The sequence below is a fragment of the Erpetoichthys calabaricus genome, chromosome 10, assembly GCF_900747795.2.
Source record: "Erpetoichthys calabaricus chromosome 10, fErpCal1.3, whole genome shotgun sequence".
Lineage (NCBI taxonomy): Eukaryota > Metazoa > Chordata > Cladistia > Polypteriformes > Polypteridae > Erpetoichthys > Erpetoichthys calabaricus.
In genome coordinates, this window is record NC_041403.2 from 13,606,229 (window position 1) to 13,621,770 (window position 15,542).

A 15,542-nucleotide genomic window follows, 5' to 3' on the forward strand; every position below is an offset into this window, starting at 1 on the left:
CGTCTATCTGCAACGAGGTGGAGTTGTGGTGATGCACTTCTTGTGTGACACTAGTACAGGTATCTTGTGCCTTAGGTTGGCAGCACTGCCACCTTTCTAATGTCTCTCCTGTACTGATTCCAACTTTGTAGAGTCATCAGCTGCTAATGGAGATGGGCATATCTTTGTAGAGCAGACCTCCTTATCAACATCCCTTGTGAGTTTACATGAGACCGCGTGTAAAGGAGACATGAGGAGCTTCTGGACTGCAGTGACATGCAGGGAAAATGGGAAAAGGTAAGAGCTATGTGACCGTTTGGCTTGAGGATTTGTGTAGAACTGAAGTGGTGGCTCGGTGGAACTTCAACATTAGCAATTTACATTGGCATGAAGGTTGCCCATCATTTAGTTAATGCCTGGCAGTGCTCAGTGATGTCTCTCCTTGACCTCACTCACCACAGCCTCATGTCAACGTGGCTCGCTAGAAAATGGTGCTTAAATGATCACCCGGTTAATTCACTGGTCTACAAAAAATATTTTTTGTTTGCTTCTGGGAACTTCAGAGCGGCTCTTTATTAAGTTTTTTTACACTGATTTCATATATGAAATCGGAATTAAGCTAGCACGTCAGGTTTTTGAAATACACATCATTGACCTTTTGACACTTTTGAATATCAATGTAATATATCAATACGATATCTGGAGTTTGGACAATGTCCCACCAAAATTGTTTTGATGTGTTTATCCTGAAAACAAACCAGAAGACGATACCAGAGACACATAAAAGCATATTTATGTCAATTTACCTCAATATAAAACTGAGGTCAACTGTGCCCAAAAATGTCAGAGGCACTCACTTTTGCGCTTGTACTACACATTCGTTTCTCTTTGCAAGAACCAACAGTTGTCACCCATCGTGCTCATAGTGAATTTTCCCCGATATCAGTTTTCCATCACCTTTATATCTTGATGAAATTTTTCCCTATTCTCATCACTGACATCGTCCAGATTTGGTGGAAAAAAATCGAGATGAGAACATAAAAAATGCATCTTCGGTGACATTCTGGCTCCCATAAGCTGATACGCTTTCAGCAGGTTCTGCACCAGCTCAGCATTATTCTCTGGTCTGTGACTGCCAAGAAAATTCTGGACAACCCGCACAAATGCTTCCCATGCTGCTGATTCAGTGGGCTTCATTTTCCTTTTGAACTCATCGTCAAGCATCAGTTCACGGATTTCAGGAAGAACAAAAACACCTTCCTTAATTGTGGCTTCACTTTTCTCGAGACCAAACTTATTTCTTAAATGCTGAAAAGCATCACCGTTTCTGTCCATCGCCTTGACAAAATTTTCAAAGTAATGGTGGATCTAACGAACAAAATGTCCTGAAATGCAATGTTTAATAGTAAAACCTCTACCTACTGCACCGTCATGTCTGAGTTGTGTCATTATGATTTAAAGTCATATAAGACCTGGTAATCAGTAACAAATATTTTTTCTGCTAATTTAAAATTAATAATTTTTAAATAAAATTAATAATGACAAGGTAAACAACTCACAGCTGTTAGTAACGTGTGGCAAATTCTTTTATCTTCATGGGATCCCTTGTAGAATTACCAGTATTTATCAAAATGGTTACCCGCCTTCACTGTCCAGTCACCCTAGTTGTCCAAGACCTGGAACATCATGACTAAAAAACAGGACATGCTGGACGGAAACGGTTTTTAGATTTGGAGTCAGCAAGTGAAACCTGTTAAAGTAAAGGTGAAAGACTCCCAGTAGCAAAATGCTTGTTGACCAGTGTATTGATTAGTTTTGCCTTAAGCGATACTGGCAATTAATTAAAACAATTGATTAGACGCCCACCCAGTGGAAGCCAAAGTAATGTAGGTTGAGTGAGGGATCTCTGGGATGCTGGAAGTATGAAAAGATCAGTGTTTTTTATGAAGAAGGCTTATAAACAGGCCGAATTCTATATTAAGCACTTTTACTGTCTCTGTTATGATCTGAACGTGGCCATAAACTTACTTTCAACAAATGCCCCAAACACACTTGTTGCAATAAACAAAATAATATAATTCATTGCATAGATATAGAAGATGGATATATAGGGTGGTCCAGATCGAATTATGCAATTTTCATTATGCTATAACTTATTAAGTTTATTACATAGAGAATTCACAGCACCTGCCCTGCACATAGAGATTTCACTTAAAATTCTTTTTGTTGCCGATAGATGGCAGCACCTGCCTGTGGTGTTGTGGGTCCACAGCTCTCTCAACAAAGGCCGTTTTAAATAAATAATCACCGCGCTCGCGGCTTACGAGGAGGCGTGGTGGTTGTGGCTGTAGCGTCTCAGGGTGATCTCCGGTATGGGCGTTTCTCACCTAAGTGCACAGGTGAGAGACTGCCCACATCCGTGATTGATCCTGGGGATGCTAATGGGCTGCAGCTGCTATGTCCTCTCGGCATTTATAGAAGCGCGAGCCGGCTACGAAAAGGGGAACAAAGGACAAAAGAGAACAAAAGACGTAGGTTGCTGGAGAGCGAGGAGCAGGGAAAGAAAGAGAGAGAGAGAGAGAGAGAGAGAGCGAGAGAGCCGGTACGGGCGAGCAAGCGAGAGAGATTATACTTGCAGGCAGCTGAAGGGAAGCCTGGGCGTTAGGCCGACACCCGGGAGTTGTAATGATGGTCGCTCTTGCTGAGTGAGCATGGAGCGGGAGCAACCAATGAAGAAGAGTGACTGTCCGCGTAAGGCCGGGACGGCAGTGGGAGTCGGGAGGCTTGGAGGAGAAGTTCTTGTCGTGAGCGTCCTGGTTGGCAAGGACTCCGAGTCTCAGGCCTGGGATGAGTGCATTACCGAAGCCAGAATCGGGAGGCCTCCGGACCTGTGTGTGTGACATAAAGGACAGCTGCAGAGAGAGAGAAAGCGTCTTGCCTGCTGCAGGGCCCAAATGGGAGAAGCAGGTGAGACGCTAGTGTAGAAGAAGCACCGTGCTTATTGTTGTAAGACTGCTTCCAGCAACATTTTAACTTTGGCTTTTAAAGGATTGTGTTTTTCTATTTTAACCTCCACGATTGTCACTGTTTTATTGGATTATTTATTTATTGGATTTGTGAAAATTGGGCACTGCACTTTGTGGACACTGTTGTGATTGTGGCATTTTAATAAAAGCACTTTTGCACTTTTATACATCATCCCCTTGCTATAACATTATCGACGGTGTTGGGTTCAAGGGCTCCCGAACAGCGGATGGGAGCATGGAGCTGAACCCTCATCGTCACACTGCCCTGCATTCCAAAATGGTGAGGAGATGGTTTTCAGTCGAACAGTTGCATAATTAGATCTGGACCACCATGTATGCAAGTATATGTATAGATATACAATATGTGTGTGTCTGTGAAAAAAATATATATATATATATGCAGAGAGAGACAGAGAGAGGACAATAACAAACAACACAAAACATAAAATCTCAAAAGCTTAGTTGAATGCATTTTTACTGTAAATAAAGGCACATAACTTATGAATTCTGATCACTGAATTCTTGTGCTTAAGATCGATAGGTGTTTACCTCGTTATCAAGCGTCTGTTGCATGCACTGTTGTGTTGAACTTGTGTTGTACTTAGAGATAGTCTACACTGGACTACTTTCCCGCACATAGAGTTTCTGTGTGTGTGAGATGCTGCTGTGCACTTTCCTACTGGATTAAGGAAAAAACTTATATCAACCAGAACTTCTCCTTCACAAGGTTATTACATTTCAGTTACAGTGATACCGATGCTGTAATACATTAGTTGCCTTTGTCCTAACTACTGAGTTACAATTAATAGTTTTTAGAATCAAGGTAGGTGTAATTAACCCCTTAACCGCCCTCTGCCGGATATATCCGGCATCGTAGCTTTATTGCTGACGCCTTACTGCCGGAATTATCCGGCACATTTGCCTGTGGTTATGTGAATGCCTGGCGCGTAGTTTAACTGACGGTTTGGCGTGAGTATTATTACTATGTTGTATTTCAACAACTCTGCGCTTGTATTGGCCGATCACGTGATGTGATTCGAAAGTGAAAGCTGTGAATATGGCGAAACGTAAACTGACTTCAAGTGAGGTTTTGCAGGCGATTTTGGACAATAATTCTGATCATGATTGTAGCAGTTCTGAAGAAGATTTTAGCGACAATGATGATCAGCAACGTGCGCTGCATGATACTGTGAATGACGACGCATCGGATGATGGCGATGAGTGGGTGTATCCCCAGCCTCTCAACTGGACTGCTGCCCGTTATCTGAGCCAGATATGAAAGATCCAAACCGTGACCGCTTGTTCAAGCTACGTCCTTTGATTGACCATTTATTTGAAACATTTCAGCAGGTATTTCAGCAGGTAAATACTGCTTGAATAAATGTAAAGTAAAAAAACGAAAATTGTTCAGATTTCTCCTGGCATGGGGAATATTTAGGGAGTTGGCGGTTAAAAGGTTAAGGTTCTAGTAATGGTGATGCTTCATCCCTTTTCTGGTCACCTTTCATTCTTTGTTTTAGAAAAGCATATCCTTCTTCATCTCAGTCTCACTTTCTTGTTGCAAACAATACTTCATTTTTCTCTTTCGTGGTTTTTACACACAGTGTTCCTGGTTGCTAGCAACATTACGCCAGCTGGGTGAGCTTGTGATCAGCTTTTAGCAAAGGGAACACATGGCTCTTACATACTGTCTTCCTCTGCTCTGAAATTTGTATCTTGGGAAGGTTTGGACTCTTTTACATAGGGTATTCCATTTTTCCAGTTCAGCACCAGTTACCCTTTGAAGCAAAAGGGATTGCTCTATCCTTTGTTATGGCCACACCGTATAAGCACTGGCTCTCTGCTATTGTTCAGAAGTTGCGGCCATGCTGAACACACATTTGGGGTTTGTTAGAGTTTTTTGAAAGGAAAGAGCAGACATATTACCATTGGTTTGTAAGGCACACATAATCACATCCTTTTTGGTTAACCATTGGAGCGAAGTGTTGTCCATTAAGGTTGCCACTCATTGAATTATTGCTCTTTGTTCTAACATGGGTGTCCAGATGGTGCTTTGAAGAGCTGTCTCTGAGTGTTACTTGGTCTGCAATCAGCAATCTTATTACATAAGGCACAGAGGCTACATTCCGAACTGGGACTCTGCCATGGAAACAGACCTTTTAGGTAACATCTGTCCCTGGCATTTTAATTCATGCAAGGGCGATAATGCCAGTCTGATCTTCACCCCCAAGCTTTTGAATATGAGCATCATGCTTTAAATCCACACTCCCCTGTTGTCTTTTTCAGCAGAGTGTGACCTGTCCAGTCTGTCTTCTCTGTGTCCCTGTACATCTCCACACTGTGGTCTCACTGGGCAGCAAGACATCTGACTATTGGAAGTAAAAAAAAGATACCTTGTGTGCACGCAAGTGAGTCTTTAATGTGAGAGTGTTGACCTCCACACAATTTTTGGTTTTTATTTAAGACAGCTACTGAGGCACTTTACCAGACTAAAGAGCCAGAGCAACAAAATGAAGCTGATAGTAATGATCTAATATTTGATATAGTGCCTTTAATAAGTTGTCTTATTATAGTGTCAAAGGGCCAGACAGTACTTGGAGTCCTGGCACCTCACATAGGCCTGTCCCAGGTTGGCTTGGGGTACTGTGAAGCTCCCAGCAGCTTGATATTACAGACTGCAGTTTAGCTGAGTCGTATATGGACAGAGCTTTGTTCCTTCAGCACTGACTGAGGTCCTTACCTTTATATGTTTTTCACTTTTCATGAGTAGTTCACATCCATAGCTTGGTCCAAATGCTGAAACCAGGGGACAGCAGACACAGTAGGGCAGCAGTGCTACAGATCATACACATAAAAGGGACTAGCTGCCACCTCAGAAAAGCAAAAAGTGTCATTTATGCATAGTGACAAAGTAAACTGCACAATTAATAAAAGATTAAGACTAACCACACACACAATGGTGGCTTGGAGGTGATTTGCCTTTCTAGTGTAAAGCAGTGGTCGCAGCAGAAAATATTCAGAGTGGGTACTGAATGGCCATCTGTCCACTGTGTGGCACGTCTATTGGAGTGCTCATTCCTACTGTGAGACTAACAATAGTGGCCAATTTCTTGGAGTTATGGTAGTGTACATTGCTGTAAAAAAGAGTATTTGCCCCCTATCCTACAATCCCGTATTTTTGCATATTTGTCACACTGAATGCTTTCAGGTCTTTAATATTAGAGAAAGGATACCTGAGTGAACATATAGTGAATTCAGAAACTATTGAGACCCCTTCACTTTACCGTGTTGTAGATTTAACTTTAAATGGATACATGTGCCATTTTTGCCCATCAATCTACCCTCAATAACTGATAATGACAAAATGAAAACATGTGTTCAGAAAGATTCACACTTTTATTAAAAATCAAAACCTGAAATCTCTCATTCATAAATGTAGTCTGTCCCATAATTTGCTACTTTTTAGAAGCTTCTTTAGTGGCAATTCCAGCTTAGAGTGTTCTTGGTAAGTCCCTACAAGCTTGGCCCATCTGGATTTCTTGCAGATCCCCTCAAGCTCCAGTAGCTTGGATGGGAAATGTCTGTAAACCTCCATGTTGAGGTCTCTCCCCACATGTTCTATGGAGTTTATATCTGGGCTTTGGCTGGTCCACTCAAAAACACTCAGAGACTTGGCCTGAAGCCTCTCCACAGTTGTCTTAGATGTATGGCTCGGGTGATTGTTGTGACGAAAATTTAACAGTCTGACATGATGTGCACTCTGAAGCAAGTTTTCTTCAAGGACCTCTCTGTATTTGGCTGCAACCACCCTTCCTTCAATTCTGAGTAATCTCCCTGTCCCCTGCACTCCCATAGTATTATGCTGCCATCACCACAGATGGATTGGGAGAGTATGGGGGGTCATGAGGTCACTGGAAAGGGGTGTGTGGTGCGCCGATATCTATGCAAAAGGACGAAGGTCCAAGTCTTTAGAGTCCTGGGGCCTCATGTATAAACGGTGCGTACGCACAGAAATGTTGCGTACGAACCTTTCCACGCTCAAATCGCGATGTATAAAACCTAAACTTGACGTAAAGCCACGCACATTTCCACGGTAACTCATTCCTTGGCGTACGCAATTTATCCGCCCGGTTTTGCAGACTGGCGGCACCCAGTGTCAAAGCAGTGCTACTGTTCCTGTGTGGTTACCCTTTCTTAGATCCACATCCACGGCGGCGGCTTTATCAAATACACTGAAATTAACCGTATATCGTTCATAAATTTAATGCATCTGATTGTAATTAACCTGTAACAATATAATGGTCCACAGAATGGTCAAATTACTGTTCCTGTGTGCTCATCCTTTCTTTCTTAGCTCCACATTCCTGACGCGGCTTTATAAATATACTGAAATTAACTGCATATTGTTTATTAGTGTAATACATCTGATTGTAATTAACCTGCTGCAATATAATGGGCCAGGGAATAGCCATAGTATTCCAAATACCATAACTGCTTTAGCGTTGTTACGCTCACTGCATCTTGTTCTTCTTTTTGCTGTTCCCGTTAAGGGTTGCCACTGCGGATCATTTTTTTCCATATTACTCTCACTGCACCACTCGGAGTATTTATATCACTGTATCTGAGTGTGAATCACAGCAGCAGATGATCGGAAAGAGAATTATCGGTATACAGTTTCAAGTACACACTACCTCAACCACGGCAAAAAGCGTCAAAGCCTTTCCTGTACGGACCTCGCGTTTCAGAAACAGTTTCATCCCAAGAACTATAAACGCACTCAATCACCTCACTGTAAACTTGCACTACAGTTATAATATTGCACAACCTGCGCTACTTTATAAAGCGCGTATGATGACAATATCATTTTTAAGATGAAATGCAGCAAAATATGTTGCTTATAGTATACAGATAAAACTTTAACTTCATTTAAATAATCTGTATTGCTAATAATTAAACATGTGAGGACACGGTGCCGCAGCGCTAACTAGTTCACGGATAGCTCCTGCCTTGCGCTGTATTCTTGCTGGTGCTGACGCGACACTGGAAGGATAGACGAATAGAATAATTAAACATGTACTACGAAGATATTTCAATGTTCCTTAAAAGTTTTGAAGAATCGGCGTTCTAAGCTTACAGATGGCTTAACGTCTATTACAGAGCTGATTGTGTGGCGATTGGAGAAAGAAAAGTATGGACAGGAATTGGAGGTTAGTACGTTTGAAAGAGACAGTACTTCTGTAATAAATTATTTCATCGAAGGTCACACATGGTGCAACAAGCCTCTTGTGTGAGATATGAACAATCACTGCGCCACCGTGTTCCCATGTTTAATAACATGCTTTCATTCCTATCATCATGAAAATGATATCACGTATACATCTCAGTATTTTAATTATTCAGAGAGCTGTAATATCTCGAATGTAATGCATTCTGTGTCCTGTCGGAGAAAGAGAAAGAACGGAAGCACGTAGTGATTCACACACATAGAGCACATAGAAGATCAAACACAGAAAAAAGCATTTAACATGCTACTTGAGAAACTAGTAAAATAAACGATTTTAAGAAATTTCGAGATTAAAGTTGACATTTCGTGCTTTTTTCCCACTGTGTGCCTATGTTTTTTGTTTGTACCCTAATACGCTTTCATACAACACTCAGACGGTGGGCTACAACTCGCCTTTTCACAGCGACTTTGATATGTGATTTCTTTTTTATTTCGGGCACTGTGCGACTTTGTGAATTTGATCTTTCGAGTTTTTCCGACACTCTGTCACTCGATCAACTTTCTTTTGTTGATTATACCACTGTTTAAACCAACAAATAGCATGTTTTTCCTTTGCCTCCGCTTGGTATTCGCTGAAATTCTTATATTTTCCCTTGTGCTTTTCACATTGTCTTTTCACAGAAGGCTATTTATACTGATTTGCATATTCAAAGAGGCGTAATTCTGGGAGGAGTTGGGGCGGGACAGAAGGCGCGTGCACGTGCGTTACTTTGCACGCAAATCGGGATTTATGTAGTAGAAGAACGTGAAAGTATGCGTGCGCACAGATTCCTGCATCTGGATTTTTCTGTGCGTACGCACAATCCCGCTTTTGTGCTTACGCCATGTTATAGTGTGAGTTCTACGCACGGCGTTATACATGAGGCCCCTGGTGTTTCCTGTCTTGCTATATGGTTGCGAGACATGCATGCTATCCAGTGACCTGAGATGAAGACTGGACTCCTTTGGTACTGTGTCTCTCCGGAAAATCCTTGGGTACCATTGGTTTGACTTTGTGTTGAATGAGCGGTTGCTAATGGAGTCCCGGAATGAAGCACATTACCTGCATTGTGAGGAAGTGTCAATTACGGCACTACGGCCATGTTGCGCATTTCCCCAAGGGTTATCTGGCTCGTAAGATCCTCATTGTTGGGGACCTGAGTGGCTGGACCAAACCAAGGGGTCGCCCACATAACACCTGGCTGCGGCAGATAGAGGGTCATTTCTGGAGGGTGGTACTGGACCACGGGTCTGCCTGGAGGGTTGCAAACCGGGATCCTGAGTTGTTTCATCGTGTAGTGGGTGCAGCAACACTCTGTACCAGTGCATGCTCCCCAACTTGACTTGACTTGACATGACCATGTTTCACCATACAGATGATATTAGGCAGGTGATGAGCAGAGCCTGACTACTGCTTTGCATATTTGACTCAATGAATGGCCTCAGACCTCAGTGCAAGGTGTCTGACAACTTTCTCAATCCACTCTAGTAAGCAGATTTATTTTACATAGCGTTCTTGGGTGAAAGCACTTTATCAGATATACAAACAGCAGAACACTTGATTGATATGTTTCAAATAAAGATTGATTGATCCATTCACTCATTTTCTACATCTGCAGACTCAGGCCCAAGGTACAAATCAAACCTGGGTGGCATGCCAGTCCATTGCAGGGCACACTGTTGTACACCATGACAGTTCAGAGACAACAGTTTAGAAACCTTCCCATCTTGGAGATGTGAAAGGAAAATGGGAGTGCCCAAAGAATATCCCACACAGGCGTAGGGAGAGCATGTCAACATCACATAGATGGCAACCAGGCCAGATTTGAACCTGGGCACTCAAAGCTGCGAGGGAGCAGCATTCACCACTTTACCACTTGTGTTGTGTATCATGCCTTGAAATCCATCAAAAATGAAATGAAAAGGGTTGACATTGAAGATGGTAAACAAATAAAAAGCACTAAATGACCAAAAGATTGATTGCATGAAATGTGCTTTGGATCCTTGAAAAACTTATCAGCCGCCAAGCCTTTTATCACAACTTTGTCTTCAAGGTTCTTTTGTCTTCAAAAGAGATGTGGGGGTGGTGGGCATTGAGAGCATAGAATACACCAGATGGAGACCGCCAACATACTGGGGGTGTCAGTCAGGTGAGACATAGCACTGAGCAGAGGGGCCCGAGATTAAAGGCTTTTGAACTGTCGTCATTTGGATTTTTCTGTTTGAGCTGAATGTTGACAGGTTCCCTATTTCTTTCTTTTTATTTTGCGTTGATATTCACTGTTTTGTGAATCAGCTGGAAACATTCTTACATGAGTAAAGTTAAGGATCTGAGAGAATCAAGTGCGGAAAAGAAATTGTAAGCTTGAGAATCTGAACCTTTTGTAAAGGACTGTATAAAAGAAGACTTATGAGTGACAGTAAACTGGCTGCTGCGTAGGTGGGAATGAGTGTACGTCTCCTTGGTGGGTTCTCATGTTTTGACGGCCTCTACCAGAATCAATCCCAACTCCAGAGGACCTTAACCTGTAGAGCAATGTCGGGCAACCGGTGGAATTTTCTAGGGGGTGCCATGAAAACTTTTGTAAAATATTTAAAATTGCTTTTGGTTGATTAAAAAGATAATGTTTACAAAAATATTTTATGTTGGAAAAACAGATAACGGGCGGCACGGTGGCGCAGTGGGTAGCGCTGCTGCCTCGCAGTTGGGAGACCTGGGGACCCGGGTTCGCTTCCCGGGTCCTCCCTGCGTGGAGTTTGCATGTTCTCCCCGTGTCTGCGTGGGTTTCCTCCGGGTGCTCCGGTTTCCTCCCACAGTCCAAAGACATGCAGGTTAGGTGGATTGGCGATTCTAAATCGGCCCTAGTGTGTGCTTGGTGTGTGGGTGTGTTTGTGTGTGTCCTGCGGTGGGTTGGCACCCTGCCCTGGATTGGTTCCCTGCCTTGTGCCCTGTGTTGGCTGGGATTGGCTCCAGCAGACCCCCGTGACCCTGTGTTCGGATTCAGCGGGTTGGAAAATGGATGGATGGATGGATGGAAAACAGATAACGCTTAATCAGATTGTTGAATAAACGAATGTATTTATTTTGAATGCAAGTTAAAATTTTCGCTGTTCACCATTCATCATAATATCAACACCAGCGGTGTCAAAAACACATCTCGTGAGACTTAAAAAGTATCGTCGTTAGAAGATCTCGCTCACTGTACGGATAGAAGAAGGCAGAGCAAATATAGAACGAGAAAATACGAACGCTACATTTCGGCTGTTGCCAACGAGAGAGTATCGCTGTAGCTGCAGCTCTCACCACTTAATCGTCTGAGTATTACTATGGAAAAATTAACCTTATTTTCACTCTGACACCGCTGATCAACACAGTAAACTTTGTAAACTCAGTGACCTTTTCCAGTTTACCATTATCTCTGTGAGCAAGGTTTTTCAACACTTATGGAAATGAAGTCTAAGAAACGCGAGAGACTTCAAATGATCGAAAAGGAAATGCGTGTCTGTCTTTCAAAAATTGATCCTCGCACCAATCTCATATGTGCTGAAAAACAATCTCAACGTTCACATTAATTAAATTTAAGATTTATCCTTTGATTCCTTTATTAATAAAATGTCTTTCAAACTTGTAAAATTAACTGTTTTTATTGGTGATTGTCCATAGATTGTGGTGTCACGACTTTATTTATGGGCAGTCCCTCAGGTGCACCGCGAAAGAAAATTTTTGGACTTAGTGCGCCGCAACTCGAAAAAGGTTGCCTTACGCTGCTGTAGAGACTGGTTTAAGTGACAGGTGGGAGGCAAGACTGTGCCTGGACCCCATGCCTGTGCAGGTGGTCTTGTGGGCTTTCAGTCACAGGCTACATGGTGGTGTTGCATTTGTTCATGGACTTGGTACCCCCTCCTGGATGCATTTACTCATGTGCTGGGTAAAGCTGAAAGATGAATTGACTAAGAAATATATTTTTTTTTATTTTGATTTGATACACTTTGTTAATCCTTGAGGGGAAATTGTCTTTTTGCAAGACCTTTGGGTGATGAGATGGCCAGGCAGCTTGTGTAACAAAATTAAACAAAATTAAAAGATGCCATTGCATATACAGACCGTCTACTTTATATCTTTCCCTGTGGGATTCCACAAACTTCCACACAATGCTGAGTCCAGCTGACTGGTCACTATAGCATGTTTTGGGGGTGCTTTTTTTTTTTGAACACTGTGGAAATCCATACTGGTACATGCAAAATGTGGGCAGTGGGTGAGCAGGCTCTGTCCATGGCATCACTATGTGGCCCTTCAGCCTGACAGGAGGAGACTCTGGGGTGGCAGTGTCACAGATCGGGATTCTCACTAGCTGTGGCTTCTCTTTCAAACCTACAGCCATGAGCCCCTGGAGCTGCCCACAGGTGATGCACAGGAGGAGCTATGCAGATGGAGGCTACGGATGGATTGTGGTGGCCTCATGTTTTACAGTGACGGGCCTCACATCAGCCATGATCAAGTCTTTTGGGGTTTTCTTCTTCAACTTCCAGGATTACTTCAATGAGCTGGCCACCAGTATCTCTTGGGTCAGCTCTATTTGTGTGGCTGTCTTTCACCTGGCAAGTAAGTAGGTGTTCCCTGCACCTGTACGCCACCTCACTATGAACTGCTAACTCTTGTTTCTCTTCTGTAACAGGCCCCATTGCCAGTGCATTGAGCAGCTGCCTCTCCCACAGGGCTGTCATCATGCTGGGTGGTTTACTGGTAATGCTGGGAGCCTCACTGGGATCATTGGCATGGAGCCTTATGTGGATGTATGCCACCACTGGGGTGATACTGGGTAAGCCATTCTGCTTGTTTGACGTCAAAAGCCACTAACCATTATGACCCAGGCAGACCATCATGGTAGTTTCTTAAAAGTGTGACACTCTGCCCAGGTGGGAGGAGTTGGTAGTGCAAGTCACCTGTCCCTGTGGTGATTGATCTACAGTGAATGTCTTCGGGTGTTGTGGCTCTGGCCTGACCTGCCACTCTGAGCTCTGTCCACCGTTCCATTCACTAGCTCTTTGGTTGCTGTTTGCAGGTCTTGGCATCTCCCTGGCATGGGTCCCAGCACAGAGCATGGTAAACCAGTATTTCAGTGAGCGGAGGGCTCTGGCTAATGCCCTGGCCAGCAGTGGTGAGTGTGTGTTCATCTTCAGCCTCACTCCAGTATTCCAATGGTTCCTTACTGTCATGAGCTGGCGAGGTGCCATGCTCATCATTGCTGGCATCCAGCTGAACGTGTGTGTGTGTGGCGCCCTCATGAGGCCCTATAAACGTGTGGACTCCAGACGTGGCACTAAAGGCCCTCTCCTTGACCTGTCTCTTCTTCGGCTGCCAGAGTTCATCTGTACTGCCATGTTTGGGCTCTTTACGGTCTTGGCATTCTTTGTGCCCTCCATTTACCTGATTCCATTTGCCCAGAGTAATGGAGTGGATCAACTGAGTGCCACATTCCTTGTGTGTTACTGGGCCATTACCGATTTTACTGGGCGCCTTAGCTGTGGCTGGTTGGCAAACTTGGCATTGGTCAAGAACATCCATCTGCTGGCGGTGATGGTGGCTATCCTGACTGTGGGTTTACTTCTCATGCCTTCTGTCACCAGCTATACACCCATGGTGGCTCTCAGCTGCTTCTGTGGCTTCTTCTTTGGAGCCATGATGTCTCTCCTCATCACCGTCCTCATTGATGTTGTTGGAGTCTCTAAAGTGGACAGCGCTCTTGGCATCTCCATGTTGCTCAGGGGATTTGGGTGCCTGTGTGGGCCACCACTTTCTGGTAAGTGTGAGCAGACAGGGGTGGCATAACATCGTTAAACTGCTTAACCCAAGTGGTTTGTGCCCATAGGTCTCTTGGTGGACGCCACAACAGACTTTGGCAGCAGCTTCTATCTGAGTGGAGGCAGCCTCTTTATCTCTTTGGTGTTTCTGCTGTTGGCTGATTTTTTCATGAAGAGGAATCGTCAGAAATCATCAGAGAGAACGTTGCCGGCAGAGAACTCGGTGTGAGGGCTAGTGGACTCTGGATATATAAGAAGTGCATGGGGAAGGCGCCATATAAATAAATTTTATTATTATTAAGAAGTGCAGGGATGACTCGGAGTGACTAAATGTAAAGTACAGTTCCACTTGAAGAACCTGTCATCAGGTGTTCAGGTTAAAGATGTGTAGAGGTGCAGTTGTATTTTTCCCAGCAGGATGCAGTCTTGAGCTTGTTGGTACCATTCAGTAGAAATGCACTTTTATTTCTATTTATGTTATTCATGTTAATTGTATGTTCTTTAATTCTATTATTGTAAAGCACTTTGGCTACAGCATTCCAATGTTGTTTTAAATGTGCTATATAAATAAAGTTGACATTGACATAAAGTTGACACTGTGACTGTTTGTGCTTCCACCACCATCTTTTTTCTGACAGCTCTACCTAGGTCATGTGCTGCCCTCTTGTGGGAACATGCTGCCACTGCACTTCACAGACTCGTACCCTTATATTATTTCACTTGTGTCCATCCATGCTTGATATAAACCAACAGTTGCCACAACTACTATGTCCCTCCACAACAATAGCGTGGAATCCGTGTTCCTGGCAGAGTTTTGGTCTTAGGCATATATCTTCAGTTCTTCAATGTGACCAATTATCGACTGTGGTATTTGACTGTTTATTCGGTGCATACTTTGTTACTGACCGAAACTGCATTATGACACCATTTTACACCTCCTTTTTCCTTCACTTCAACGTAAGGTTCCCGATAAAATGAAAAGGCACATACATCCCACCTGCAACCAACACAAACGGTCTTGCTGGCCTACATACTCAGACCAACGCACGAAACATCAACATCACGCCAGACCTACCAGCACAGGCAAGATGCCTTAGAACAGGAGTCACCAGCTCTGGTCCTGGAGGACCACCGTGGCTGCAGGTTTTCATTCTAACCCTTTTTTTAATGAGTGACCTGTTTTTGCTGCTCATTAACTTCTTTTGTACTATTTTTAAGTGACTTGTTCTTGAAGATTGAGACCCCTTCATTGTTTCTTTTTCCTTAATTAGCAGCCAAACAATAATGAGATACAAAATGAGCCAAAACATGAGGAGCAAACTGTGACCATCACACAATATCTGAAAATAAAGAAAGATGAAGGTCTCAGGAACGTCGATCATTTTAACAGAGCTCTTAAAAAAGAGAAAATCAGAAATTTCGGAAATGCCTGCTAATGCACCACGAGAGCAGCACGAAATTAAAGAACGGTT

General features: G+C 43.3%; 1 protein-coding gene across 3 annotated transcripts in view; it reads left to right on the plus strand.

Annotated features, from left to right (window-relative positions):
* LOC114658827 (monocarboxylate transporter 7-like) overlaps positions 1–14,580 on the plus strand; it is a 29,418-nt gene extending 14,838 nt beyond the window's left edge. The window contains exons 2-6 of one of the 3 annotated variants that reach the window (XM_028810891.2): positions 132–276; positions 12,647–12,871; positions 12,945–13,088; positions 13,332–14,069; positions 14,139–14,580. In XM_028810891.2, the coding sequence (XP_028666724.2) occupies positions 267–276; positions 12,647–12,871; positions 12,945–13,088; positions 13,332–14,069; positions 14,139–14,299 (1,278 nt within the window). In that variant the 5' untranslated portion in view covers positions 132–266 and the 3' untranslated portion in view covers positions 14,300–14,580. Of the gene's footprint in view, positions 1–131; positions 277–11,789; positions 12,872–12,944; positions 13,089–13,331; positions 14,070–14,138 lie in introns of those variants that run through there. The other 2 variants (XM_028810894.2, XM_028810890.2) reach the window with 2 other exon arrangements.
* Positions 14,581–15,542: the final 962 nt, after the last annotated feature.